Here is a 10,634-nt window from a genome sequence, read left to right on the forward strand (position 1 = left end):
GGAGAGCACTTTCCAGAGATGTGTCCAAGAAAGGCCACCGCACAACTTGACAAGCAATCGGCACACCTGCTGCCGCCATCACCCCTGCAGGACGGCTCTTGCTCGGCAATGCACGAGTCGGGTATCCTCGAGTACCTCGGATTCGAGCCTGCGGCGGGCGTGTCGTCGAATTTCTTGCTGCAGACGTACCCGGGATGCACTGACGGCCAGGCGGCCTCCCTCTCTTAGTCTAGCGCCTCATATTGACCACTCTCACCCCTCTCTCCTCCCAACCTTTACCCTCGCTCTTACTCTTATCCTCGCCTTCGCTCCCTCTAGCCCACAGACATCGCTCCCAGTCTCGACCTGCCTCACTGTCTCCCATACCCCTTCAGGCGTGTGGGTACCTGACGGTGAGCCAGGAGGTTGAGGTTACTGAGGATAGCACGAGGTGCGTGGGGACGATCAAGGCGCGGGCGGCGCGCTTCACCACCACGAATAATGGCCTCTTCTACGTTCGCGCGGCCACCGCGCCCGAGACACCGTTCCTCATCACCGACGAGCTCTGCATCCCGGGTCTGACCGCTTCGGGCGCAGGCACAACCACCGCCTTAATCGCACCCCCATCGCCGATGCCGCTGCCCCCATCGCCGCCGTCGCCACCGCCACCATCTCCTCCTTCGCCGCCTCCACCGCCTCCTCCGCCGCCGCCGTCACCGCCGCCGCCGCCACCGCCGTCGCCGCCGCCTCCTCGACCTCCAACGCCGGCACCGCCTCCACCACCGTCACCGCCGCCCCCATCGCCGCCGCCCCCGTCTCCGATACCGCCGCCCCCATCGCCGGCCCCGTCGCCACCGCCGCAGCCGCCCCCTCCAACCCCAGTATCGCCGTCGCCGCTGCCACCCCAGCCGAATCCGCCGCCGCCACCCTCGCCGCCGCCGCCGAGCCCCCAACCCTCGCCGCCGCCGCCCTCGCCACCTCCGCAGCCGGCAGCACCTCCGGAGCCCTCGCCACCTCCGCCGCCCTCGCCGCCGCCGCCAAGTCCGCCGCCCTCGCCGCCGCCGCCGCCACCCTTCCCCTCACCACCGGCGCCGCCATCGCCCCCGCCTCCGCCGCCGCCGATGCCGCCTCCGTTCCCGCCACCATCGCCTCCCCCTTCAGGCCCCCCTCCGTCGCCTCCCCCAGGGCCCCCACCATTTCCCCCGCCAAGCCCTCGCCCACCGCCCTTCCCTCCACCCTTTCCCCCGCCGTTTCCTCCTCCGCCGTCCCCCCCACAACCACCGGCGTCGCCGCCCTCGCCGCCCGCGGCGCCTCTCCCCCCCTTTCCGCCGTCACCGTTGCAGCCCCCGTGCGAGGGCGGTGGTGCGACTATCCACCTCGTGTACGGCGTGCCTGTTGCAAGCGCTCGCCGGAGGCTGCAGGAGGGCGTGGTCGATGATGCACGGGAGGTGTTCCAGGCGGAAATGACGCATGGAGTCAGGGTGCTCGCCAGGTTGGACGCCGCGGAGGCGCACAGAGAGCCTCTTGTGGTAGGTAGATGACTTTCGACACGCACCCCCCGACGACTCTTCCGAATTGCGCCTAGGCGGCGAGGATGCTGCGACTGGAATACGTCTTTGGGAGCACCTTCACGCTCGTGTCGATTTACGCGCCGTCGCACGTCGGCCAGGCGCTCGTTGGCGGCGACGGCGCGGAGCTATGCGAGGACTTTGTGAGCGGCGGGCCATGAGGCATGATCAATTCGTATACGCGTGACATGATTGCGGATAGGTGAGTACTTTCGGCCGCAGCGGCTCGAGAGGGTGGAGCTCGGTGGCGGTGGCGAGGACGAGAGCTTTGTCTGCCCGGCCACCCTCCACTCCTCGGTGCGCTGCCTCCCCCTAAGCCCTAGCCCTTGCCCTAGCCCCCGCCCCAGCCCCAGCCCTAGACCCTTCCCCCACCCCGGCCCTAGCATACACACTCCTTCTGGACCAAGAGGACTTTACTAGGTGACTTGGGTCTTGGTCGATGCCGAGGTAGCTTGCTCGCTGCGGTGGCTTATGTGCGCCACTAGATGTTTCATCCGTGGACGCTGTCGGGGTGGGGTCCCGATCCGATTGTGCAGCCACATCGAGGGTCTAGGCGGTTTTGCAATCTTCTACATGGGGTCTCCAACCCTGTACTCCGCATCTAGGTTTGCGCTACTGGTCGTTGGCCTCCTCCTCCTCCTTCTGGCGTGCCTCTATGGCGGCTGGGTCGTCGTGGGGGAGCGCGAGGACTGGCGCCGTGGCACGGGCCAGCATCTTCACGCTAGACCAGGCGAGGGCAGCTACCACGGGAAGGTCCCGCCGCCGCCGCCGCCGCCCGTGGCGGCGGTGAAGCCCACGCCACCCACGGTGACGGAGAGGCGGCCTCCGCGGCGGATCCCGCGGCGCGGGCTGGTTGATCCGGTGCGGCCGATCACTGTACCCCGCTATGACTCGGTGCCTCGGCTGGAGCTCGGCTTCACCTCGTCCACAGGTGGCAGAGCACCTCGAGAATGCGGACGAGGACATCCAGGTGGCCTTTGCACGCTTGAGAGGCAGACCACGGACCTCGAGTGACTTAGGACGCTCGGCCATGTGCGCACGCGTAGGACCTCCAAGCCATCACCGTCAGCGTCACCCCGGGCAGCGAGGGGGCGAACCGCCGCGGAGCAGACCCTTTCCCTCTCGGTGCTGGAGCACGAGAGCCGGCCAGGCCCACCCCGCCGTCAGACGCAGGCTACTGGGCGGGATGGCGCGACGTGCGGGTGCAGGCGGCGGCCCTGCTCATCGCGCTGATACTCGCCCTGCTCGCCATTATCTTTGCCGTCTCAGGGGTGGCGGCGCCTCCTGGGGCCGCAAGCCGCCTCCCGACGGACACACCCTTGACGTCCTTCCTGCCCGCTCTAGGTGGCGCTCCTCGACGACGACGGGACACTGTGCGCTACGGCCTGGTAACGGGAGCCGCCCTACTGTGTAACACCATGCATGCACTGTTTTTCCACCACGTCGCGCGCTCTCTGCACTGGAGGAAGACTCGCCGGCGGCTTGAGGCGACGGAGTCGGCTTCGTTCTTCGATCTTTGTGTAGGTATGTTGTTGGCAACGCAAGACACAGAGCTCACACAAAATCACAGTGGGTGGAAAGCGAACGAGTTACTTAACAGGGGTCGATTAGGGCGGGCCACCCTGTCCAGAGGCGGAGGTGCCTTTCGTTTGCATACTTTTCCCTTGCGTGCCGCGGTAATGAAAAGAAATGTGTGCGACTGCAACAAGGGACCGCTTGCAAGGGACCATTGGGCTTGTACTATTAACAACGAAGGCGCTCTCAAAAGAAATTAGTATAAGAGCGCGAGGTAAAAAAGAAATAGCCAGTTCTCCTCCTCATCTACCGACATGAGCCTCCTCCTCGGCCTGCAGTTCTTCTCGCGACCTCGTCGTCTCCGCTGGCTGCGCGTCATTACCGGCTTCGCGTGGTGCTGCGGTGGCACCCGCTCGCTCCGCGCGGGCTCCGGCCCCTCTCCTCGCGAGCCACCCGCGGCGGCAGCAGAGGCGCGGCTGGCCGTCGGTCCAGTCAGCGCGTCGGACATGGGCGCTCTCGAACGCCAGCTCGGCTACCGGCCGTACCCGCTCGCCGTCGGCGCGCGCTGCGTCCACGGCCACCCGCAGGCGTTTGTGTGGGACCCGCTCGCGCGCTTTCACGGTGGCCGTGCGCGGCGGGCGCCGCTCGACTCGGGCCTCTTCCGGCTGTCGTGCCCGCTGCTCGTGCAGGCGGTGGACCGGTGGGAGGCAGAGGGCGCCGTGCGCCAGCTCCAGGCGGAGGTGGACGAGGGGAGGGTGAGCGAGTGCTCGAGAGCCGACCTCGAGGAGGCCAACCGAAGGCATGCTCTCGCGCGGCGCGCACTCGTCGGGAATAGGCTCGAGGAGGCGCTGCAGCGGTCGCGTGAGGCGGACGCCGCCGCGCCGCCGCCGCCGCCGCCGCGCCGGAAGCGGACGGGCGCCGGCGCAAAGTCGGGCGCGCGGCCGCCGCGCGCCCTCTCGCGCGAAGAGCTTAGCGAGCTGGTGCTCAACAGCGGCGTCGCCGGCCAGAGCCCCTCGAAGCCCGAGGTGAAGTGCCTGCACGCGCAGCTCGCCGACCACCTGTGCCGCGACCACTCCAACCCTCTCGGCGAGGCGATCCTCTCGGGCGTCGCGGCGCGCGGCGTTGCGGTGCACGGCGACAGCCAATGCCACCAGCAGTGCGACTGCGGCGTGGCGCGCGAGGCAGCGACGTGGTGGTACACGCCCGTCAAAAACAAGCAAAAGCTGTTCACGCGGCTCGAGCGGAGGAAGCAGCGCCAGGTGGCGAGGCTGGAGGCGGCGGAGGAGGGCGGCGGCGGAGGTGAGGAGGAGGGGGGCAGTTTGAGTTAGTTCTGGCCAACAACGAAGAGACGTTTGTTTCTTTTTCGTACATGCACATGTGCATGTGCATGTGCATGCAGCGCCGGCTGTGAGGCTGCTGGAGCACTTGGAGCAAAGAAAGAACGAAAGAAAACAGACAACTAAGGGAGGGATGGGAGGAGCACTTGGAGTAAATAAAGAAAGAAAACAGACAAGACAAGGGAAGGATTAGAGAACTTGGAGTGCGGTCGGCAACCACACTGCGTGAGAAATTCTCGATACCCGGGTACGGTCCGGAAAACTCTCGGATGCGCGTCTTGCGCACCCTGCCCTTCCTGTCGCTTGCAGCGGCGATCCGCGTCCCACACGTCAACATGGGCCTCTTCGACGCGCTCACGAGCAAGGCCCCGCGCTACGGCCCGCCCGTCGTCATCGGCGAGGAGTCACTCATGTCTCAAAAGGCGCACGGAACGAGCGAAGTTCCCGTCCAGAAGGATTTGCGCTGGAACTGCGGCGCCGACCTCGCCGACCGGATCTGCAATTTCAACCGGCACTACGCGGAGAATGCCGGCTACTGGGAGCGCTCGACAACGTTCCTCAAGGAGGAGGAGGCCAACACCGAGGAGATCACGTTCTTCGACTCCAACAGCGGAGACCCGCTCTTCTACGGGCCCCGCGGCCGCACCTGGCAGAGCTTCGTCAAGGAGTCGCGCTCGCACGGCTGGCCCTCGTTCCGCGACGCCGAGGTCAACTGGGACTACGTGCGCGTGCTGCCCGACGGGGAGTGCGTCTCGACCGCGGGCACGCACCTCGGCCACAACCTGCCCGACGGCACTGGCAACCGCTACTGCATCAACCTTGTGAGCGTGGCCGGCCGCCCCGCCGACGGCCCCGTCGAGCGGCACATCGGCCCGAAGGCGTGAGAAAAGTCGGGTGAGCCGTGCGTCCGCGGCGCGCTGCAGATGCCTCAGGCGCCTCCGACAGTCGTGGCAGGCGCGCGGCGGCATGCTTAGCGCCAGCCTTCTTAGTTTAGTGTGTTTTTGCTTTGCATTATAATAAAACATGGGCGCCCAGGGCGTCGCTTCCCGGCGGCCACGTCGTGCGACTTAAACCCTGTCCCGACCACCCGAGGCGGGACAGTCGCCCCGCCAGTGCCCCGCCTCGGGCCGAGAGCCGGGAAGTCCCTCGGGATTGAGCGGCTCAGACGAGAGAGCGTGGGGTCCTCCGTTGTCTCGCCTTGTCTGCTTGTGGTCTCCGCGGGCTCCTTTTCTTTCTCCTCCGATGATGGGGTGAACACGAGTCACGACATGCTGCTGTGTACTCAGGAAGAACACAAACAATCCCAAGGAAGGGTGAGAACGGACGGAGAACGGACAGACAGCGACCTGGGCGAGCACATTGCTTTCCTCACACCCGGGCTCGCCTGTAGAGAGAGAGAGTTTTGACCGCGCAAGATAAACGAGGGTGGCTAAGGGCTCTCTCTGCCCGCAAGGCGCCCGCGTCGCCGACGCGGTACCATTGACTAATCCCGGAATACACACCCACACGACCAAATAGCGAAAATCCGAATACCGTGCAAAAACACGGAATCTCAACATGGGCGATCCAGCGCTTCCTTCGATTGGACGGACGAAATGATCCTCGGCCTGCCATGCGCGCGCGCGCCTCGCCCGAGTGCAGCCACCTGCGGACCTGGCCAGCCTCTTCCTGGCTCGTGCCCAGCCTCTCCTTCCGCTGCCGCCGGCCTCGCAGTTCCGACTGCCATCACGCTGCAGAGCCTGCGTAGACGCCACAGACGCCAATTCTGCAGCCCACAGCCCTGGCAACTGAGGGCGAGGGCCAGCAGTATACGACGACGACGACATCTCACACCCCGCGCTGGCCAGCGCCATCAGCCCCTCACGGCCCGGCCCAACCTCCCTTCGCCTCGCCTCCAGCGCCTCCAATCAAGTCGCACCTCTCTTCTTCAGCGAATGCAGCGGCAGCACCACGTCAGAGGCCGGGCCGACTGGCGGACCTGCATGCCCAGCCATGCCCCCCACTCCCCACCCGCTTGGATCGATCAGCTGACAGCTCCACCAGCTCCCACCACCGCGTGTCGTGCCTCATGAAGCATGACGTAGAATAGACATAGAAAGCACATGAACCATCGAAAGGTCTGGTCTCCAACAAGAGCTCTCGGCGGGCCGCGCGCGCCCGCGCCCCGCCCCTTTTGCGCAGCAACACCTTAAATTTCATGGCCCTCAAAAATCGGGTCGGATGTTGCGGAGATCAGCAGGAGGATGTACGACGAGATTAGGAGCAGCAGGGACCCGAGGGACCATGTGGAAGACGGCTAGTGCTAGTCCCCCATCGCGCATCGGGAGGACGACCCCGGCTAGTCGCCGACCACACCCACAAAGAACCCTGCACAAAGACCGCAGGGCGGGGACCTGTTCCTTTTTACCCATCTCCTAGTAGAGGTGTCCGTTTTGTTTATTTATTTGGGTCGGAGGCGGAGCGCAGCGCCAGCGGAGTGGGCCCCGATTTTAAAACGGCGACGGACGCTAGCCTCCAACAACGCCTCCCCGGCGCAGAGGGGGGCCCCCGAGGGATGCTCAACCGCCCACGCCACGTCGCTCTAAAAGAAACAAAACGGACAACCCAAGGGAGGGATGGGGAGGACGGCACGCCGCCACCACACAGGGATTTTAAGGAGAGGTGTGTGATGCGCTAGCCGTCGCCCACCCTAGGGAGTCTGCCTCTTCCTATCTCTCTTCGCAGTCTCTCGCCGCTTCTCGCTGCAACCTTCATGCCACCTCGCGGTCGTCCCACTCTCGTCGTTCTCTCCCTTGTCACTTCTTCCTCTGTCGCGTCGCTCTCTTCTGCCTCGTCCTGCGACGCCGCCGCCGCCTGCCGGTCCCTTGTTCTCGCGGCTTCTTGCGCCTTTCGGCGCAGCTCCGCCCTCCTCGCTGCATATCTTGGCCCCTCGAGTCTATCGAGCTCTCCTCGCGCCACGTCGCTTGTCGAAGGAGCACTTGGAGCACTTGGAGTGCAGTTATCAGCCTCACATCCAGGGCCGGGGAGCTGAGGAGCGCACCCAGCGGGCCGGATGATCGGGATCGGGTTGCGGGCAAGAGAGCCCTAGCCCTGGGGGGTGCGCGTTCGCAGGGCCATAACACGGGTCTCCGAGGGATAGTACCGCGCTCCGGGTTTCCCCTAGCAGCAGAACGCACCCTCTACTCGGAGCTAGTGGACACGACACTAAGCTACTGATACGAGAATACGTACCGCCCCCACGCAACTACTCGAAGATAATACGAGAATACGCAGCTGCGAGGCACAACATGACGCCAAACACACGATTGCACGCACCGCACCGCACCCCGCACCCCGCGCCCGCCGCCCCCCCGGCCCCCGCCCCGCCCAGGTGGGAAGGATATGAGGAGATGGAACAGCCCGAGGGAGAAGCGAACGAAAATACGTATGGGAGGTTGCAGTCGTGCACCACGCTGCCCGGCGTTTCTCACTTTCCGGGACAGCCCCGCCCTTGTGAGGCAGGAAAGTGGTGGCTACCCCGCACGCACTGTTGGGCTATAACCCCCTCGCCGACCGCCCATCCCCCCTCCCCTTCTCCAACCTCGACGAGCCGATGACCGTTGCCTCTGCCCTGCGTGCTCCCCCCCCCCCCCCCCCTCACACACACACACACACCGCCGCCGCCGCGCGAGCGCCGCGCGGCGGCACACCCAGCTCAAAAGAAAAAGAAAAAAAGGAATGAGGAGACCAGCGGGGGAGACTCCCCGCCTATGCAACACCCCAGAGAGGGGCTGCCATCGCCGAAGGGCACCTAGGGGCGAGTTCTGGTCAAAAGCAGCCGAAGAGGCAGCAAGAAGTACGAGCTGCGGGCGTGGGTTGGCGGCAAGCAAGGCTCCCTCGGCTATTTTGCCACCGCCGAGCAGGCGGCGCTCTTCTACGCCCGCAGGGAGGCGGGCAGGGACACTAGCGATCTCACCGCGCCGCCGCCGCCACCCGTGCCTTCCTCTCCCGCTGGCGCCGAGGCGATACGGCAGGCGGAGAGGGAGGCCCTGACCCTGGTCACCAGCAGCAACAACAGCACCGGCTACAAAGGCGTGAGCTTCTGCCCGAAGCGGGAAGGCAGCAAGAAGTACCTGCTGTCGGTGAAGGTTGGCGGCAAGCAAGTCAGCCTCGGCTCCTTCGCCACCGCTGAGCAGGCGGCGCTCTTCTACGCCCGCAGGGAGGCGGGCAGGGACACCAGCGATCTCACCGCGCCGCCGCCGCCGCCGCCGCCGCCGCCGCCGCCGCCGCCGCCGCCGCCCACCACCACCGCCGCTGGCGCAGAGGCGGTCCGGCAGGCGGGGAGGGAGGGCCTGACTCTAGTCACCAGCGGCAGCAGCAACAGCGGCTACAAAGGCGTGCTCTTCTACCCGAAGCAGCGACATACCAAGCAGTACAAGCTGCAGGTAACGACTGGAGGCAAGAAAGTCACCCTCGGCTACTTTGCCACCGCCGAGGAGGCGGCGCTGGCGCGCGCGCGGCACCTGTGGGACACGACCGTCCGCCTGCTCGAGCCGCAGCCGCAGCAAGCACCGCCGCAAGGCGCAGCAGGGCCGTCCGAGGCCACTACGAGGAGGAGGCCGGTGCGTCTCGTGGCGCCGGCGGCGAGGAGAGCGATGCGGACGAGGAGAGAGAGAGAGCGATCTCACCGCGCTATAGCATTATCGCGCACGTAGTAGCTTGGTACGAAGGTCGTACATATTCCTCGTGTGTGGCTGTGTGCCCTTCGGGTGCCCGGGCGCCGTGCTAGCGGTTATTATTCGTACTTTTTGATCAAAGTCGCAAAAAAAACTGGGGACGAGGTTGCTGTGCAGGTTGGAACAGCCAAAAAGAAAGAAAGAAAGAAAACAGACAACCCAAACGAGGGATGGGGGAGGAGGACAGGGTCCCCACCTGCACGAGCAGGATTTTGGAAGGACGATCAGGGGGACAGGTGGGGCTCTCCTGCTCCTGACAAGGGACACAGCCAAACAACTCTAGTTACGGCGCGTGTTTTTTCGTATCGTCAAAGAGCTGGGAGGGTTGGAGCTCACGCGTCCATGCTCACACCCAGCCCCGCCACGAATGAGCTCCCAGCAGCAAGCTACGCTCAGCTTCACGGCGTTGATTGAAGAACTCCGCCGCCGCAGCGCTCCTGACAAGCACGCCGCCATCGACGCTGTCGCCGTCGGAGCCGATCTCGCGGCTGTGCAGCGGCAGCTGGTGGACGTCGTCGGCCGCGACGTGGTCAACGCTGCGGTGCTGCACCTCGTTGGTGGCGCGCCGCAGCAGGGCTCTGCACCCGCGTCCGCCGCGCCAGCGGCAGTGGCAGGTGCCGCAGCAGGCGGTGCCGCCGGTGCTCCAGCGGTGCCAGAGGGCTCTGCGAGGCTGCCAGCGGGCATGTCGCAGGCGGACGTGGCGGCACTGAAGCGGGCGCTCTCGCACGCCGCCTCCTGCACCGCCGTCTCGGGCTGCCCCGACCCGGACTGCGCTCAGATGAAGGGGAAGCTCACCAAGCTCCGCGCCCACGCCGAGGCGTGCCGCACCGTGGGGTGTGTGCTCTGTCAGATCTGCCACTCCTCCGGCGCCATGCCGCCGCGGCACGAAGTCTGCCCGCCGTGCAGAGACCCCGCCTCAGCGACGGCCGGCGCCGAGTCTGCGCTCGCCAGCGGCGGTGGAGGCACCGCCGGCGATGGCGGCTCCACGAGTGCGGCAGCCGGCACGGGCGAGGCGAGCCGGCAGCGCGAGCAGCGGAGGGTGCTGCTGGCGCATGTCTTCAGCTGCATGCACCCGCAGTGCTCGTACCCGCAGTGCGCTCCCATGCGGCGCAAGCTCCACGCGCTGGTGAGAGCCGCCTCCACGACACTGAAGCGTTGATGACGCCCGTCAGCTGATGGGACACGCCCACGGTGCAGGTGCCACACACCAACGAGTGCGAGGAGCCGCACTGCTCGCTCTGCAAGATCTGGGCTGTCTACCAGCAGCACTTGTGCAAGGCGGCGGCGAGGCAGCAGGAGGAGGCGCTGCGCGCCGCTCTGGCGCGAGACACTTCCGAGACACTCCCGAGACACTTCCGAGACACTTCCGAGACACTTCCGAGACACTTCCCCATCCGACACCACACGCACGCCTCTGCCTGTCCGCGCCTCACGGTCGGTCCGCCGCGACCCGTCCATGGACGCGTCTCCGCGACACGTCCGCGCCACATGCATAGGCCACCTCCCCGGAGGGAGGGCTG

The 10,634-nt window shown here is 66.2% G+C and overlaps 2 protein-coding genes across 2 annotated transcripts; both read left to right on the forward strand.

Moving 5' to 3' along the window:
* The first annotated feature begins 3,372 nt into the window (after nucleotides 1–3,372).
* On the forward strand, nucleotides 3,373–5,428 carry EMIHUDRAFT_463509 (hypothetical protein). Its single transcript, XM_005776897.1, has 2 exons — nucleotides 3,373–4,361; nucleotides 4,709–5,428. The coding sequence occupies exons 1-2, from the start codon at nucleotides 3,377–3,379 to the stop codon at nucleotides 5,281–5,283; spliced, it is 1,560 nt and encodes a 519-aa protein (XP_005776954.1). The 5' UTR covers nucleotides 3,373–3,376; the 3' UTR covers nucleotides 5,284–5,428.
* A 2,563-nt stretch (nucleotides 5,429–7,991) lies between these two features.
* On the forward strand, nucleotides 7,992–9,190 carry EMIHUDRAFT_206498 (hypothetical protein; the record flags this gene model as incomplete). Its single annotated transcript, XM_005776898.1, has 4 exons — nucleotides 7,992–7,997; nucleotides 8,194–8,541; nucleotides 8,716–9,000; nucleotides 9,077–9,190. 4 exons carry the CDS (start codon nucleotides 7,992–7,994, stop codon nucleotides 9,188–9,190), a joined length of 753 nt encoding a protein of 250 aa, XP_005776955.1.
* Nucleotides 9,191–10,634: the final 1,444 nt, after the last annotated feature.

The sequence above is a fragment of the Emiliania huxleyi genome (assembly GCF_000372725.1).
Source record: "Emiliania huxleyi CCMP1516 unplaced genomic scaffold EMIHUscaffold_27, whole genome shotgun sequence".
NCBI lineage: Eukaryota > Haptophyta > Isochrysidales > Noelaerhabdaceae > Emiliania > Emiliania huxleyi.